Raw genomic sequence first — 19,245 nt, 5'->3', positions numbered from 1 at the left:
TTGTAATGGGCCGTTTGAGTGACAATCGTTTCTCGGGGCTTTATAAGCCCCGACGCCGCCGCCTGGAGAAGCGGATCCGCCGAATCACCGTGAGCCGAGTGCCGCTCTCGAGTGGAGTGAGATGTGTTACGCGTTGGAGTCTCGCCGGACGTCGCCGTGCGGGAACAGTCACGTTTGCTGTTAGCTCTCTGCCCTCGTGCCGATCCGATCTTGTCTTGTATAATGACCTGTATATAGTGTATAAAGTCCCTTTTGTCATTCTCACCGACGCCTGACTCGGAGTCTTCGCTACCAACTAGAGAGCTGGCAACGCTGTGTCACGAAACGGGTGACGAGCGCTACGGGACCACTTCAAAGTCGCAACAATGCGTAGACTGAGAAGAAAGGGGGTTAATCGAGGGGCCCAGTTATTATTATTCTTATCATGAGAAGCCAACAAACAATTGTACCTAGGACAACCATCGGAGAAATAACTTGTACTTACTAATTGAATTGAAGAAATGATAAATTATTGGCAATGAAAAAGGACGAAAAAACAACTTGCCGCAGGTGAGCAACGATCCCCTGTCTTCGCATTACGCGTGCGATGCTCTAAGCAATTGAGCTACCGGGGCGCGGTTTCACTATTCACTTTCTTGGGTATTTATGTGTTGCTACTACAACCAACCTTGAGAGTGTTAGCCAGCGCCACCACTCACATACCTTGGCGGCGGATGTGGAACATCCTTTCTGCCATATGCGTCACGAGTGCGTGATCTTTCTGGGTGAAGGAAACTGGTGAATAAACCCGCACATGCTAGCTGAAGGAATTAATGGTGCCGGATTCTAGACTCTCGTTATGCAGGAACGAGAAGAAAGGGGAAAGAAACGGCGCCGCGGCTAGCTCTCAATTGGTTAGAGCATCGCAGGCGTAGTGCGAAGACGTGGGATCGTTCCCCACCTGCGGCAAGTTGTCTTTCATCTACTGTCACTGCCACTAATTTATCATTTCGTTTAATTCAATTAGTAAATACAAGGAACTTCCCCTATGTTGTCCTTCGTGTCTTTGTATGTTGGCTTCTATGATAGATGCCTAGACTGTCCGCATGACTGATCGCTTTCAAGACAGGGCTCGCGCGGCCGAGCCATGCGCAGCCGCCGCGGAAGTTGGGCACTCGCTGTCGAAACGCTGGCGTAAGGAAGCAAGGCAGCAGCACCGAGCGAAGTGAACTTCGTGGTGTCTGTCCTTTCGAAGCAAACTGAGCGGAGAGAATACAAAGAGAAAACGCACAATGGTATGAGCAATCGGCGCACTTACTCTCATCCCTACACAGATCACTTTCAATATTCGGCCCGCGCGACTGCGCGATAGGCAGTTGCTGCCGGAGTTCAACCTTCAGGCGCTTTCCTCCGCCTGCGCAGAGATTTCCATCGGGGCTTCAAACATGGCATCACCGACTTCACTGGCGGCGGTCTAAATACGCTTGCGCGTAAGAAAAACGAGAATGACAAAGGCGCCCAACGAAACTTCAACAAACTCTGCGCCATCGGCCATTTTTGCTGCCATCTGTCGGTCAGGCCGACTACGCCGAGGGACTTTCACACGTAATGGGGCATTTAATGCTTTCGAATTAATAAATTTTCTCTATTAGTTGGGACAGTGTCCAGTGGATACTGAAAGAGGTGATGATATTTAGAGCGAAGTCCTTTGGCGACTTTCTCTAGCAGTGGCGCATTCAGTATGTAATTAAGGGAGATCCGGCACTGCGACTTGTGTCAGTGTCCCGAATTTTCGCTTTATAGTGTAATTATCAATCATTATAAAATAAGTTACCTTTCACGCACCTCGCCCAAATAGACCACCATTGCTCGTTTCTTTAACCACTAATTTCTAATTTATTTTCCACTTTTTTTTGTCTTTCACGTTGCGTTTTACCAGCTCTACTTTGGAGGTTAACGAAGAATGTGTACGGCTGTGGTGGTGGAAGCTGATTGTGTGGTCCAGCAGCGCAGCAACGTGATAACCTGGAAGCAGAAGTATGACCAGGACATTGGCCATTATCTATCACGAAGAAGTCAGACCCGCCATCGTTGCTTAGTGGCTGTGGTGTTGGGCTGCTAAGCACGAGGTGGCGGGATCGAATCCCGGCCACGGCGGCCGCATTTCGATGGAGGCGATGTGCGAAAAAACCCGTGTACGTTGATTTAGGCGCACTTTAAGGAACCGCAGGTGATCCAAATTTCCGGAGTCCCCACCTATGACGTGTCTCATAATAAGACCGTGGTTTTGGCACGTAAAACCCCATAATTTTAATCTAAGAACTGTCAGCAGTCAGATACCAGGTACTTCCACTGGATGTGAAAACTAGTTTATGCAGCCTGAATGTCTTATATAACATTCACATGATCAGTATATTAATTTAAGCAGTGAGTAACATGCAGTATTGGTGCAGGAATTTCATATTACGGTATGATAATGAAAGCTCCAAAAAACCGCTCATTCAATGGTACAAGTGAAGCAAAGCTTTGCTAATGACAGCAAATGGTTGGTGTGCAGCCATATACAATAAAGTCCTCGCGCGCTTTTTCTGCTTCGAATTTCACGATCGGAATTTATCGCAATGTTCAAGGGCGTCCGAAAGTTTTCAGAAAAGAAATGTGAGCCCTAGGCTGATAACTAACAATTGATTTTGTGGCAAATTTCTGCTGGCTGTACCAAAAAACAAGGACGCGCTTGATATATTTGGCTACGTAAGTGTGCCCTATGCCAGAAACAAGAGTCTGTGCGAAAGAGACGAGATTGTGCACGACGGCACGCAGATCAACTTTGTGCCGGCAAGTTCATGTCTGCCTCGAACGAGATATGGTGCGTTAGTAGTCATTCATGAAGAACACGTGGGACTAAAGTGCCACGTAGAATGCCAAAGTGACTGCACTAGTTTCGAAAAGGCAGAAATGGCAGAAAAAAAAAGACGAAATAGGCTTTGCGGCCCAAGTTTTCCTTAAGGTACAAGTCCGAACGAGCTATGGAAAGAAGAATGATAGGTGTAACATTAAGGGATAAGAAAAGAGCAGATTGGGTGAGGGAACAAACGCGAGTTAATGATATCTTAGTTGAAATCAAGAAAAAGAAATGGGCATGGGCAGGACACGTAATGAGGAGGGAAGATAACCGATAGTCATTAAAAGTTACGGAATGGATTCCAATGCAAGGGAAGCGTAGCAGAGGGCGGCAGAAAGTTAGGTGGGCGGACGAGATTAAGAAGTTTGCAGGGACAAAATGGCTACAATTAGTACATGACCGGGGTAGTTGGAGAAGTATGGGAGAGGCCTTTGCCCTGCAGTGGGCATAACCAGGCTGATGATGATGATGATGATGATGATGATGATGACAAGTCCGAAATCGCAACTTTTAGTAGCCGCGAGTACGCCCTAACTCCTCGGTTCGCGATGTTATAGGGCTTTACAACACATCAAATAGAGCTGACAGCGGGAACGTGAGGTCGACAAGGGTTGGGCAGAGCATTTAAAACGTAGACTAGATAAGCGGTGATCTATTGGAGCAACATAATTTGTGCCAGTAAAAGGAAAGCGCAGGGTGAAATCGACAGACGATTCGGGAATGGGAATAAATTTTCTTGATTGGCAGACATCGAATGACATTGGGTGACATCGTAAATAACGATGTTTAAGCGTAAATAATGATGACGAATGCTATGATGACTGCGGCTATAGCCCGGAAAGGTTTGCAATTTCCAGCGAAGCAAAAATATCCCCTTCTTTTGTGAACCAAAAGCCCGTGACCGGTTGCTTTTGGTTGTCTAATACGGCGATTGGCCAGCGGGTCTAAAAGCTACCATCACGTGCTCAGACGCCTCCCCTGAAGGCAGATATATGTTTAAGGTCTATGCCTGGGAGATTCGAGCTCGTGTAAGCGCTTTTCATAACTAACGAATGACAACAAGGAAAACTGCTTTTACCGGAGAGAGATACTGTAATGCGCTTTGATGCTTCAACCGTGGATGAAACCTTTGGGCGAAATACAATACATCAGAGCTCTTGCTTTTGCTTCCTTGCGAACAATATTTAGCGTTAACCTATGAATTTACTAGAAAAAAATCCGCAGTGTACTTGCTCTTCACCTCTCTAAAAAAGCCACGCCATCTGGAGTCCGCTCCAAGTTTAAGTGCTTTCGGTGTGCAAATCTAAATGTTATTGGCTAATCGGAAAATTAAAGCTCGTCGTTTCTACCTGAAGTATAATCTGTTGGCGAGTACTGATATCATCATTCCGCCTATTCAAGTTTCCAAGGCGTCCAGGTTTTATTCTAAAACCAGGGACACAAAGTTCTCGAAAGTCACCGAACGTTATTGGGTGGCACATCTATAAAAATATACAGCGGTGCCGCTGCCACTCCATCAAACTTTCTGCATTTTGATCGATTCCCATGGCGTTACACATATGCCACTGCATTATTAGCTGTCACCGACTACAGAGGGTTGAGAAAAATGACAACAGACTGGTGCGACCTTGCACAAGCACAATCGAATTTCCGGCGAGGCTGTTTATTTCGAGCAGGTGCTTTCAGCATTTCAGTCGCCCGTAATTAAATCACATATATTTGAGAACGCCGCGCGTAAGAGTGGCCTATTGGAAATATCGCCTGCATGTAACCCGTTCGAACACTTGAAAATGAAATTGTGAAAATATATTAATTAGTGCGCAGAAATTTATTTCGCTAACTATGGCCGTAATGACCCGCTCCCCTGACTATTTTTCAGTAAATGTAATTTCACTTGCGTTCACAATTCTCCCAGGCCAGCGGCGCAAATTCTGCGTTCAATAGTGCTATAATGCTTGGGACCATTTGCATACGTAATCTACCCATGGGACCGCACATCAACGAATAAGAAATGAAAAAAAAAACGTGTGCTTAGATTTGGGTGCACGTTAGAGAACCCCATGGATAAAATTAATCCGGAGTCCCCCACTACGGCGTGCCTGAAGATCAGATCGTCGTTCTGGCACGTAAAACCCCATAATTTCTTTCCTAAATTTACTGCTAATGCCGTAATTAGTCCACGAATTTTGAACTTCGCCAAGGTATTAGCAATAATTTTTCCCTACATTAAATAATAAATACACAAGGGGCCCCCTTTCTTTCCTCGAGTGTGCCGAAGAAACATACTATAAACCTCGTATGACGCATAACAAAAAAGTAAAAAGGAAAATTTAGTAATTACTTGCCACGCTTCTAAATAGGTCAAGAAGGGGAACGTTTCGCATCACATTGGAATAACATGACCTCCATTTCTACCCAATATAAACTACACGTAACATAGAGTTATCTCGGGACAATAGGAATCAGACCTGATTACGGCGGTATGATACTTGCGAACAGTTGTCTGGAAATCTTTTTGGAAAGGCTTGCTTTTGGCCACACGAACTTGCCTTCACACGAGTTTGCCACAACGTTCCCACTATTTCATCTAAATTTGCTGCCCTTGGTGGCATTGGTAATTATGCCAGGGCAACGGGCTAAGTCCTCAGCTACTCGTAACACATACACATAAGGCTGCAGATCACTTGCATAAGTAATTTATTTGAAAGGCCACCATCAACATGCGCAGTTTGAATATCGCATGCACGTCATACCATACCGCCATACCAAACATAAACAAGGCGCCTCATTTCGTTCACCACGGACACCGTGGGAAACTCACAAAAACGCCTGAAAATATATGAAAGGACACGAGGGTTAAATAATTATTTGCAGCGCTTTCAGCTATCCCAGAAACGTGAGAAATTAAACAAACATTGCACTAGCATTTGCATCTATTTCTGCTAATTATAAACTTCGCATAACGTAGAGTTTCCTCGGTGCGTTAAAAAAAAGAAACAGTGTAACCTGGTCATATAATTTTTTCAAGGAGTTGCTACAGGAATGTTTTACAAAAGCAATTTTTCATCCATATGCGCTGTCCTGGCATAACCACACATGAGACCGAGATCAATTGTACTGTAAATGGGAAGAACGCTATGAAAAAGTGGTGCGCGATGTTAAATGCACAGTGTGCGTAGCAAATTTCACATGCATTTGAATTCGCGCACACTAATTTGTCATAGCGTTCCCCACATTTACGCTATAATTGATCTCGGCGACAGGAATGGTTAGGCCAACAAAGCGGGTAAAGTTTGGTGCAACTCGTAAAACTCACTCATAACATTCCAAAACAGTCACGTAAGTACTTAATAGCACTAGCCGTAATTAACCACAACACTTAATTTTAGCTACACATAATACCACGTCCCTTACTTGGGAGAAGCGTAACATTTGTGTAAGGTCCCTGGGAAGACTGAGACACATAGAGCGAAATGAGTATATAAAGCTTTCGAGCAGCAAAAAAGTTTTTGAAAGGGCTGTATTTCACTTGTAGGCAATAAACTTCGCACGAACATTTGCCTCAGGGTTTGTTCTATGCCTGCGCTAAGCTTGATGTTGGTGGTATTTGTAGTTATGCCAGGGCAGCGGGCTAAATTTTGCACCGCTCGATAAACTCATGACGCTCCGGTATACTTGTAATTTTTAATTATGTAGTTCGCAATTAGTCTACGCACTTTCAATTTTGCTTACACATCGCCCATAACGTGCCTCTCATTTTTGCAAAAGTATAAACCTTGCCTAACTTTGCTCTGGGCACTGGATCACAGCGTGGAGGTGTAATGCTTTTGAGCCCTTCACAAAGTCATATTTGATGAGGTCTATATCTCATGCACACGAATTTAACTAAGCAGACACATTTGCCATAGCGCTCCTCCCATTTTCGCTAAATATGACCGTGGTGGCATTACTGTTTATGCCAGGGCAGCGGGCTACACTGTGTGCGGGTCGTGAAACAAACTCACAACACCTCGGTACACTTCCATATGTATAAAAAAAAGAAAACTAATAAATGCACACATATCAAACTTCGTGTTTTATTTACCCATAATGCGCGCCCTGTTTTCGTCAATTGTTTAGTGCACCTAGTACGCCGGAGAACACAACTACGAGCCTCGTATGACGCATTAGAATTTGAAAAAGAAAGAAAACTAGGGTGAAGTAAATACTTTGCACCGCTTGTAATTAAGCCAAGAACGTCGAAGTTCCAGCACACGTTAAATTTAACATTTACTCTACTTTTACTAAACTGTAAGCTGGTGTCTCGTACAGTTGTCTTAGTATTATTGAAAACATTGCAGATAACGGCACTATAATTCTGGACCGCTTGATCGGATAACTTTCTACAAAGGCTGTAGTTAACGTACAGATAGTAAACATTGTTGCAGGAAGAAAGCAGGCCCACGAGTGTAAAATAATGTATATTTACAACTGAGGCTAATGGCGTTCAGGCAACTGCCAGACTTCGTCTTTCTCTAGTCTAATCCAACTTCTTCCTTCCCTTCACCGTAACATCACCCTCCCGGCGGAGTAGCTGCGTCTCGGTGGAAGGTATAGAGCCTCATTTAATGGGGGGACATGGGGCTTCAGCCTGGCGACGTTAACAACATCGCTGGTGACGTTGGGAGGCACTGAAGGCTGACCGACTGGGGCAATCTCGTATGTCACGTCGGACAGTTGGCGTAAGATCTGGTGCGGACCAGAATAACGGCAAAGTAGCTTTTGCGACAAGCCGACGCGACGTGAAGGCGTCCAGAGAAGGACAGGGGAACCAGGTGAAAAATGGGAGCCTCGGTGCCGAAGGTCGTAGCGTCGCTTTTGAGAAGCTTGCGAGACTGTGAGGCGATGACGGGCGATTTCTCGGGCCTGGGCGGCTAAGTCAATAGCATCGCGAGCGTAACCAGTGCTGGGTGATTGTACTGCGGAAGGTAGCAACGTGTCAAAGGGCAAGGTGGGGTCGCGGCCATACAACAGGTCAAATGGTGAAAATCCGGCAGTGTCGTGACGGGACGAGTGGTATGCGAAAGATATGTATGGTAAAGCGACGTCCCAGTCGCGGTGATCGTCGGAAACGTACATGGCCAGCATTTCAGTTAGCGTGCGGTTGAGTCGCTCGGTGAGGCCGTTCGTTTGAGGATGGTACGCGGTAGCAATCTGGTGTTCTGTAGAGCAGGAGCGGAGCAGATCATCGACGACCTTCGATAGACAGTAGCGGCCGCGATCCGTCAGCAACTGGTGAGGGGCGCCGTGGTGCAGGATGACGTCGTATAGTAAGAAGTCGGCGACATCAGTAGCGCAGCTGGTTGGTAGCGCTCGTGCGATGGCATATCTCGTGGCATAATCGGTTGCTACAGCAATCCATTTGTTTCCTTTGATGGAAATTGGAAAGGGGCCAAGGAGGTCTAGGCCGACCCGGAAGAAGGGCTCTGTAGGGATATCAATTGGTTGCAGCAAACCAGCGGGAGGCATAGCAGGCGTCTTCCGGCGCTGACACAGGTCGCAAGAAGCGACACGCACAGAGCGATAAATGCCGGGTCAGAAGAAGTGGCGCCGCAGGCGGTCGTATGTACGAGTGATGCCCAGATGTCCAGCAGTAGGAGCGTCGTGAAGTTGCTGGAGGACGGCTAGTCGAAGGTGCTTGGGAACGACTAGGAGGAGCTCCGGGCCGTCAGGACGAACGCTACGACGGTATAAAGTTCCATCGCGCAAGGTGAACATCCGGAGGGACGGGTCATTGGGCAAGGAGGTTAGGCGTTCCATAAGTGTTCGAAGAACAGGATATTTGCGCTGCTCGTTGATCCACGGGATTGCGGGACAGGCAGTCAGCGTCTTTATGCAGGCGGCCTTATTTATACATAATAGAAAATGTATATTCTTGTAGACGCAAGGCCCAACGTGCAAGTCGTCCAGTTGGGTCCTTCAAAGAGGAGAGCCAGCAGAGGGCGTGATGATCGGTTACGACGCAGAAGCTCCGACCGAAAAGGTACGGCCGAAATTTCACAACCGCCCATACGAGCGCGAGACATTCTCTCTTAGTAATGGAGTAATTTCGCTCGGGCGTGGAAAGAAGGCGGCTTGCGTAAGCGATGACACGGTCTTGGCCCTGTTGACGCTGAGTGAGGACAGCGCCGATGCCATGACCACTCGCGTCAGTTCGTACTTCAGTGGGCGCAGAAGGGTCAAAGTGGGACAGAATTGGGGACGTTGTAAGCCGCTCAATCAGGGCAGAGAACCCTTTCTCCTGCAGTGGTCCTCAAGAGAAAGAGACGTCTTTCTTAAAAAGTTCAGTGAGAGGGCGAGCTATGTCGGCAAAATTTTTGACAAATCGCCGGAAATAAGAGTATAAGCCCAGAAAACTACGGACATCGTTTGTTGGACAAGGTACAGGAAAATTTCGCACGGCGTGAACTTTCTGTGGATCAGGTTGGATTCCGGCGGCGTTTACGAAATGGCCGAGCATGTTAATTTCACGGCTACCGAAATGGCACTTGGAGGAGTTTAGCTGAAGGCCAGCCCTGCGAGGCGCCGCAGATGGCTCTCAAAGTTCGGCGAAAACTCAATCACATCGTCGAGGTAACAGAGGCATGTAGACCACTTCAAGCCGCGCAAGAGAGAGCCCATCATGCGCTCGAATGTAGCTGGCACATTGAATAATCCAAACGGCTTGACTTTAAATTGGTACAGACCGTCCGGTGTGACGAAGGCTGTTTTCTCGTGGTCCATCTCATCGACGCTAATCTGCCAATAGCCGGAGCGGAGGTCAATTGATGAAAAGTATTGGGATCCGTGAAGGCAGTCAAGAGCATCATCAATGCGCGGCAGGGGATAAACATCCTTCTTTGTTATCCTGTTGAGGTGACGGTAGTCAGGGCAGAAGCGCCACGAGTTGTCTTTCTTCTTTACTAAGACAACTGGTGATGCCCACGGGCTACTTGAAGGTTCAATGATGTCCTTGTCCATCATCCTGTCTACCTCTTTCTGAATGATGGCCCTTTCTGTTGCGGAGACACGATATGGCCGCCTATGAATGGGGCTGGCGTCACCGGTGTTGATGCGATGCGTGACAACAGATGTCTGGCCAAGTGGACGGTCGTCCAAATCAACGATGTCCCGATAAGATGACAGGAGGTGACGAAGAGCTGTTGTTTGCTCGGAAGGAAGGTCAGGGGCGATCATCTTAGAAACATCGTCAGTAGGCGTCGAGTAGGGTGGAGTTGGTGAAAAAGATCCGTTGATACGGAGGAAGGATTCAGAGGTCAAAGAAGCAACCTCAAATTCTTCCAAAGGAGTGATATGCGCTATGGCGATACCGTGTGGCAGCACATGCAACGAAAATCCATAATTGAGGATGGGCATGCGAGTGCAGTTTTCGCGGATCCGGACTAAGGTGCTCGGCAGGGCAATATGGCGCGACAAAACCACGTCAGTAAGCGGCGACACGACGTACTCGCCATCCATCACGTACGGGAGGACAGGGCGTCAGGAGGACATTTGTAGCCGCTTGTGGAGACAGCCTTGCAAACTCAGCAGAACATAAGCGGTGTGAATTACAAGTTGTGTCGGCAGGAAGCGGCAGATCCAACTGTACAACACCTGCGGAGCAGTCAATTTGGGCAGAGTGTTTCGAAAGGAAGTCGAGGCCGAGAATCAGGTCGTGCGGACAGTGTTCAAGGACGATAAATAGAACAACGGCATAATGGCCCCCAATGGTCACACGTGCTGTGCACATTCCAAGGACAGGTGTAGTACTCCCACCGGCGACTCGCACAGTGCCCAGTACGGCGGTTGTCAGAACCTTCTTGAGCCTTCGGCGGAGAGCAGCGCTCATAACTGAAAGCTGCGCTCCTGTATCAACGAGAGATCAAACAGGAACGCCATCAACTTCAATGTCCAGTAGGTTTCCACATGTAGGCAGGGTCAACAGAGGATTTGTGGGCCGGGTCGTAGTTACAGCTTCACCTCCGGGAGCTGCACCGCCTAGTTTCCCGAAGCGAAGCGACCGGTTGCAGAAGGGGACGAAGAGCGGTGAACGAGAGGCGAACGGGACCTACGACCTTGCGGAGACGGGGAGCGGCTAGATCTTGGTGGAGCACTGTCGGCGTTGATGTTCCTAGTCGGCGTATAGGGCGAGAAAGTGCGATTGTCTGGTACTTGGCGGTAGTGACTCGGAGACGACCACCGAGGAGGCGACGACCAGCGGTTGCGGCAATGACGGGCGATGTGTCCAATACCGGAACAATTAAAGCAGATGGGTTTATCATCCGCTGTACGCCAGTCAGCTGGGTTGCGACGGGGTGGCGGAAAGCTTTGCGTCTGGGAGCGGGCGGCCGGAGAAATCTGGTAGGTGTTCGTATGGCGGACCGAGCAGAGAGATGGAATGCCCAAACTTGCCATTTCCTTCCGAACGACCGCTTGTATAAGGGAGATAGCGGGCACGCTTTCCCGACAGTCAGGACGAACTGGAGCCGGAGCCATGGCCTCAAGCTCACGACGAACGATGCGCGTGATATCTTCCGGTCCTGCGGGCTGAACGAACCGCGCCGGGTCTTCGCAAGAAGATGTCGCGGCGGTATTGGGCAATCGGTCGAAAGTTTGAGCGACGCGGCGGCCCTTCGCTTGTTCGAAGCGCCGGCACTCCTTTACAATTGCATCCACAGTGGCACAATCCTTACACATCAGGAGATTGAAGGCATCGTCTGCAATACCTTTCAGTATGTGACCAATCTTGTCTGCCTCGGTCATGTTGTCATCAGCCTTGCGACAGAGGGCCAGCACATCCTGTATGTACATGACATAGGATTCTGTGGACGTCTGAGCGCGGCACGCAAGTTCTTTTTTTGCTGCCAGCTGACGACCGATAGGTCTGCCAAACAGGTCTCGCATTTTTTCTTTGCAGACATCCCAGCTCGTTAGGTCAGCTTCGTGTGTGTCGTACCATTGCTTCGCAGTTCCTCTTAGATAAAATATCACGTTTGTTAGCATCATTGTAGGATCCCACCTGTTGTCGCACACTCGCTCGTACATCTTAAGCCAGTCCTCGACGTCGGCGTTGTCCGTGCCACAAAATGTGCCTGGGTCCCGCGGATGAGTGAGGATGACCGTTGGCACGGGCTGCTGAGGCGTTGTCGCTTGTGTCGGTTGATTTGCCATTGTGGCGGCAGGTAGATGACGTCCGCTGCGAAGTTCCGTGATTGTACCCCGCACCTTCCACCAAAATGTTGCAGGAAGAAAGCAGGCCCACGAGTGTAGAATAATGTATATTTACAACTGAGGTTAATGGCGTTCAGGCAACTGCCAGACTTCGTCTTCCTCTCGTCCAATCCAACTTCTTCCTTCCCTTCACCATAACGATATTTATCATTCGTCTCTCACTAGGTTTTGCATATTTGAACCCACTATAAACAACGTACCTCACATAGTTCACCAAGGAAACAGCAAGAAAGTATCTACATCGCACGTGTCACGCGTAAAGATTGCCGGAAGACAAGTACTCATTAAACATTTTGAAAGCACAAAACTGACCTGCGCACTTCAAACGTTTGGCACTTGTAACACATATAGTCGTCCCCATTTTCTGTAAACATGAAGCATTTGCCCTTCTTGGTCCTCCAAGGCAAGCGGCGAAACATTTGAAGCATTTCATATATTGCTTCTAAACGCACCGAAATTGAATGTTTAGTAATTTTCCATTGCCCCTAATTGGCGCACACATTTCGAACTTCGCCTGCGTATCACGACCAACACTCCCTGTATTTTCTCGAAGTATGTAAACTATGTGAGTGGTGCAGTCTTTCACTAAACTAAGAATTGGCATCTAAGGAACATTTTCAGGCGTTTCTAGACGCATTAACAGCTTCGTCGCAAAGGAGAGCTCACCGGTGAACGTCGTGTAGACGAAGGACCAGACGCAAAGCACGAAGAGCGCATGGAAGGCGACCACCAGCAACCGGCGGAGCACGTCGTCTTCGACCAGTCTGCCGCAGAGTACGGTCACGTAGGCGTAGTACGTCCAAATGAGCAGCGCCACGACGCCTACGACGGGTAGCCATTCAAAGAACGGGTCGGCCAAACCCAGTCGACCTCGGGGCATCCTCAGTTTCTTCTTCTTGCACGAGTGAGTCACTTCGCGCGCCCAATTAATTTATTGATTGTTTTGCCTCCAAGCGTGGCTCATACCCACTAGTGAAAATTGGCCAAGAATCGGGTGAGTGAAGAAAGTGGTTACATTCAGAACAAAGAGGACGTTCTAATTCGTTGTCTTTTCAACTCGTTCGGCGTGAGACGATGTTCTTACTCGAATTTTCATTTGCACGAGGCTGATCTGCCACTCTACCCAATTTGTTTGTTTTCTGTTCTTCTTTTTCTTTTTTGTAGGGTAGGCAAGACCACAGAAAATTTGGAGGTACGATTAGTATTCTTAAGGTACTTCACGCACTTTTCGGCGTCTGACAGTCTCTCGAGCTCTATAGGCGTCCCATTTTCTATCTATCTCTGTCTATAAAATCAAGCAGGGCGCCTGCATATGGAGTACCACACTGTGGTATAATATTTACAAACAGGGATAAGACGATGAGCAAATCGAGAACAAGGTAAAAGCGGCCGCCAACGTTTCGACAAGTGGACTTGTTTTTGAAGGCCTTAAAGAAGACAAGTCCACTTGTCGAAAAGTTGGCTCCCGCTTTTACCTTGTTCTCGTTTTGCTCATCGTCTTGAACTTCCATCTTCCGCCTTCCCCATGTTAAACAGGGATAAAGTGCTTCAGAAAGGCTTGGCCAACGTTTCGATAGGGATACCTATCTTCGACCTGCCTTTGACGAAAATAAGTCCCTATATCAAAACGCTGGCCAAGCCTTTCTGAGGCACCATATTTCTGTTTATAACTTTTGTACCACAGTATATGCGTCGCTAAACCTTCCCCGCCAACTTGGATCACTGCATAGTTCACGGTCTCACCATGATTCGCTCGGCACATCGAGCTGGTGTGCCGAGATAACAGGGTTGTAAACCAACCGTCAGGTCAGTTTGGGTGACTGGGCTTGTGGCACTGGGTATGCACGGCCTTTCAATGAACCTCTACGACACCCGCTTGGTTCGTTGGGTATGTGGCCCGGGGTATGTGCCCCTCTCCAGTGAAACTCCATGACACCAAATCCGAGCACTGGGTGTGTGCGTCACATGGTCTAAGCAGGGTGGAATTCAAGCAGGGATGAAATTGATAGGTCTGTATCCGTTACAGTCATAGCTAACTATAAAATGTAGATATAGAGGTTTTAAGGAAGCAAGAAATAATTAAGAAACATAGACGCAATGGTAGACCGTTAAATATCTAGCGATTAACATGTTACCTCAAGCAGGATTGGTGACTATTTGTCACCGCCCCGCTTCGAGCGTCATGCCGATAAACCACCATCACCATCGGAAGCGTGAGAAAGCAGCCTGGCGTCACACACATTTCGGTGTTGGCAACACGCTGCGTCGCTAGATTGAATGCTGATCGCATTAACGTCGATATTCGTTGTGAGATGAATTCTGCGAAAAGATTTCATTTCTTGTCGACCACTTCTCGCTTTAAGAAAACGAACCACAGAAACCTACCTTCTCCTTTTGGGATTACATTTAGCCGTTCGAAGTTTACTCTTAGACACAGCGACGGGTAGTCTTGCGCTGCGTTTCAGTATATTATTGTAAGATGAGTGAGAATGAACCTCGAAATGCAGAACTGAGTGTTTCCTTTTCTTTCAACCAAATTGATTTAGAATTTTTTCGTTTTTGTAATTTTTTTTCACTCGACACTACATTTGCACAAGACCACTCCCTCCTAACTAGGCCTTTTAACTATAATCCATCTATGTAAAATTATATTTTCTTAATTCTTGTATTTCCTCTTTGTTATTTTATTTTGAAAACACGTTTCCTGGTCAATCCCCTATATTCGGTATGTGCAGGTAAAGCACAAGGATCTACATCTATATCAACTGTGGTCTAGACTTTAGCCCCAGGTGTGTTTATCTAACCATGTGCCATTTTATTCATAACCCAAGAAGAAGACTGCGTTAATTTGACATTAGCCCTTTTTACAGCGAAGGTGTATATGGGTAGGGTTCCATGCATTTTTGTTCCTCGTGAACTACAACTATCATCATCATTAGTGGCTCATACCCCCGTAAGCATTCATACTGCCGTAAGCAAGCAAAAAATGCAATCGCTCATAGCCCCGTAACGCAGAGGCTACAAGCAGTCGGAGAAGTAAAGCGAAAAATGTTTAAATTCTTTCTAATCACGCATACAACATACAGAACAACATGTCAAAAACTGTCATCATCAATGGTTCATACCGCCGTGAGCAACGGCTCAAAGCCCCGTAAGCAGGCAAAAAATGCGATGACTCATAGTCCAGTAAGGTTCATGGCTGCTCCCTTTCCGGAAATTATCTTCGTTGAGACTACCCCTGTTGTTGTTGTGGGTGATTTCAATGTCGTTGTGTCGGTACCGAAAAGGGAGCGGTTTATGAGTTCCGTGTTGCAAACATATCCTTTGTGATGCCACAGCGATCCGGCCCAACCGACCACCCAGCGGCGTACGTGCATCGATCCGACATTATCAAAGAATGTGATTGCAGTTGCTATAGTGAAATAATGACAACCGATCAAGACAATAATTGAGTGTGCATACCTTTGTTCAAAATTATGTGTCACCTCCGTGTCGTGTGCTAAACAGCTTCACTGGTCAACCCCTTTCACAGAGTGCAATGGCTGTTTGTTTGTTTCTTTCTCTAAAATTGTCACGCAAACTCCGTATTCCATTTGATTCCTCTTTATGTAACCCTTTGAATTCCAGCTGTTTTTTTCCATAACAGGATGGCTGATAAATAATACGTTCTCCTCATTATTCTATTCTGAGCTAACTAATCATGCAAAAGAATAATACTGTGAGTAATTTTAGCTTTTTCTTGCCGTTCTACCGCCGATTTCCTGGCCAGTGCTCCATTGTGGATATGTGCCATTGTAAGGCATCATCATGGTCATCATCGGTATTTTACCTGGACCAATGCAGGTATAAGGTGTAGGAACAAAGGCTATACAGAAGCACTGGGATGCGATAAACGCAATTTTCCCAAGAAGTTATCAGCACCGGTCTCCTAATGTGTGGTTGTCTACGTGGTGCGGTCTCTGAAAAACGCTTACAATACCCCTATTCAATTTCTCGACGCTGTACCTTTTGGTTTCTTAAAGTCCTCCTTCCATAATCTCGTGCAAACCGGCCACCTAACAAGACAAACACTGAATAAGCATTGAAACGGGAGCCCCAAAAAGAACAGCCTGCTCTTATTTCTCGCAGAAGCCTGTTACGAATGACGAAGTGTATTCTTTAGAAACTCCAGAAGGAGCATGATTTATTTCTCGGCAGTCGCATATAGTATGTGAATAAATACGAGTTACATGTGTTCAGTTTAGAATATACAGCTACATTGAGCATCAAGTGGTGAGAAAGAAATCGCAACTGCGCCGCTGGCTTTCTATTACACTATTGCACAAAACTGCAAATATTCTGTTTCTGCAGCAGGTGACAAACAAAGATGATATCGCTGGACAGGATAAAACCTGGAACAAATGACTGAGGGATTTTTATTTTTGTGACGCTTCGTCAAGCGAGGCATTCTGCGGATCATCTTCACTTGGCGGCACTAATTGCAGAAACCGCGCAACTTCCATCAGTGCTTCCCCATACGACACGGGGGTCGTACTTTCATGAAACCTAGGTCCTCTGTATTCAACCGAGTAAATTTTGGCTGATCTATTTTTCCCACGGGATGGGGGGGGGGGGGGGGGGGTTAGGGTGTATCGCCTCCCACCTCCTCTTTATACCGTCGACCGTTCTTCGGTTTTCGTTATCCGCTAACTTATATGCGCGCGCCACAAACACGACCCCCACCTACGTCGTGTCGACAAACCGACTCTCCTGCGGTGCCAATATCACGCCTGCATGCCGCAAATATCCCCGCGGACTTCGACACGTGCCGCCGCCATTAATCTCCGGGCCTTTCGCAATGTCGGTTGCAGGATTAATCCGCTTTCTCCTGTCCCAGGCAAGCGCTCTACTGCGCTTCCATCCTCTCCAAATTGACACGTCGGTGATGCAGACGCGTGCCACGTGACGTCGACGCGTGACGTATAATCCCCGCGCGTCGGGAAGCCACATTAGCTGGCCATTGATCCGCTATCCCGAAGCCATAATCCGGTGCAGGGTCGCGTGTTTTATCCGCTAGTATAATACGGTGCGGCCTGTACACGCGACCGCCGCTGAAGGTTCCGGCGCCACGTGTCTCTTCCGGTGGCAACGGTGATCCACTCTGAACTCCGCGTCGACGGGGAACGTCCCACGGAGACGCTCCCCCGTTGTGCACGAGAGCGCTGCAAAAGGGCGACCCCCAACTGTTTGCTTGGAGAGGTAGCCTCGACCGTCGAAGCTATACGATGTCGCGCGCCCTTCGATATGCGTGCGACTGGCGCGACGCTTGCGCGAAGCCTCAATTTGGCGCTGGCATGCCATGAAGCCAAGCGAGTCGCGTAGGAAAATTATCTGTTTATTTGCTCTTTACTGAACTGCTGAATTATTCCGACGGTGGGCAGATTGTTCTAGAAAAACTGGCCACCCTGTATACACAATGCCTCATGACCTCGAGCGTACCGGAATCTTGGAAGAACGCTAACATAATCCTAATCCATAAAAAAGGGGACGCCAAAGACTTGAAAAATTATAGACCGATCAGCTTACTGTCCGTTGCCTACAAAGTATTTACTAAGGTAATTGCAAATAGAATCAGGAACACCTTAGACTTCCGTCAACCAAAGGACCAGGCAGGATTCCGTAAAGGCTACTCAACAATAGATCATATTCACACTATCAATCAGGTGATAGAGAAATGTGCGGAATATAACCAACCACTATATGTAGCTTTCATTGATTATGAGAAAGCGTTTGATTCAGTCGAAACCTCGGCAGTCATGGAGGCATTGCGGAATCAGGGTGTAGACGAGCCGTACGTAAAAATACTGAAAGATATCTATAGCGGCTCCACAGCCACTGTAGTCCTCCATAAAGAAAGCAACAAAATCCCTATAAAGAAAGGCGTCAGGCAGGGAGATACGATCTCTCCAATGCTATTCACAGCATGTTTACAGGAGGTATTCAGAGACCTGGATTGGGAAGAATTGGGGATAAGAGTAAATGGAGAATACCTTAGTAACTTGCGCTTCGCTGATGATATTGCATATCAGTTCAGTTTCAGTTTATTATTCGTTCATAACCATTCGTTACAAGAAATGATATACAGACAAGGGTCCCATAGTAAGAGACTACACCGTCGCCCTCGGATTAGAAGTTATATAAAAAATAAAGAGGAATGTGTATGCTTAAAGTGGAGATAGAGTTGTACTCAACATTTTTTTTCTTCTATAGCATTTCAGTACACAGCCTATCGCAGCTTTAGCCTTTGTATTCAGAAATAATTCTACAACTCAATAAAAAAAAAAAAGGGAGAAAACAGATTGTTTGCCCTAAAGGCATTCGTTTGCCTCATTTCCTGCAGGACTCCATGGCATGGGAGCGACAAGAAGTTGATTGTCTCACTTTCCTTCATTGTTCACGCTCGTGCATGATTAATAAATAGTTTTTTTTTTTGTTTTGGTATTGCGCCTTGAAAGTGCTCGTTTGTTCATTTCTCCGCCGCAGACCAAAGAGCTCGCTGGAGAATTCCGTCTTCAGTACCGTTTACGTGATAATATTCGAAATAGTCCGAACTTCTGCGCCAATGAATATTTGGGTCATTAGGACGTTAACTGAATGCATTCCACCAAAAGAGGAAAGGGACTGCAGCACCAATATTTCCACAAACGGACATACCAATGCCAAAGCCTTTCAAAAAAGAAACCATCTGCGATCAGCCAGTGCCGATACAAACGCTTCAACAAGACCAGTTGCGGTACTTGAACGCGTCGTGGAATGTTTTCTCTTTCTCCTTTTATTCCTTATACTTAGGTATGAGATAGGGGGTCACAATAAAGAATTTAATGATTTATCCTTAAAGTACCTTCAGGATGTGTTCGGTGTTCATTAAAATACACAGAAAACGAAAAGAAAGCATTGCAGAACCTGTCTGAGAAAGGTAGAAAACTGAAAGCATAGTTCACCTTACACCATTTATAAATTTGCGTGTAACTCCTACAGGCAGTTACCATCGCAAGCGAAACGGAACTGCACATTGCCGTTTCTCTTCTTTATCGAAGTCTTAGCTCTGCAGCTGGGGATTTCTGACCGGTCTTTTT

At 47.0% G+C, this 19,245-nt stretch overlaps 1 protein-coding gene across 1 annotated transcript in view; it reads right to left on the bottom strand.

Moving 5' to 3' along the window:
• The window catches only part of LOC126523371 (palmitoyltransferase ZDHHC20-B-like), a 41,329-nt gene extending 28,319 nt beyond the window's left edge, over positions 1-13,010 (bottom strand). The window contains exon 1 of the mRNA XM_050172004.1: positions 12,797-13,010. Coding sequence (XP_050027961.1) covers positions 12,797-13,010 — 214 coding nt within the window. The remainder of the gene's footprint in view (positions 1-12,796) is intronic.
• Positions 13,011-19,245: the final 6,235 nt, after the last annotated feature.

The sequence above is a fragment of the Dermacentor andersoni genome, chromosome 6 (assembly GCF_023375885.2).
Source record: "Dermacentor andersoni chromosome 6, qqDerAnde1_hic_scaffold, whole genome shotgun sequence".
Taxonomy (NCBI): Eukaryota; Metazoa; Arthropoda; class Arachnida; order Ixodida; family Ixodidae; genus Dermacentor; species Dermacentor andersoni.
The sequence above is the reverse complement of the archived record's forward strand: the minus strand, read 5'-3'. Positions and strand labels throughout refer to the sequence as shown.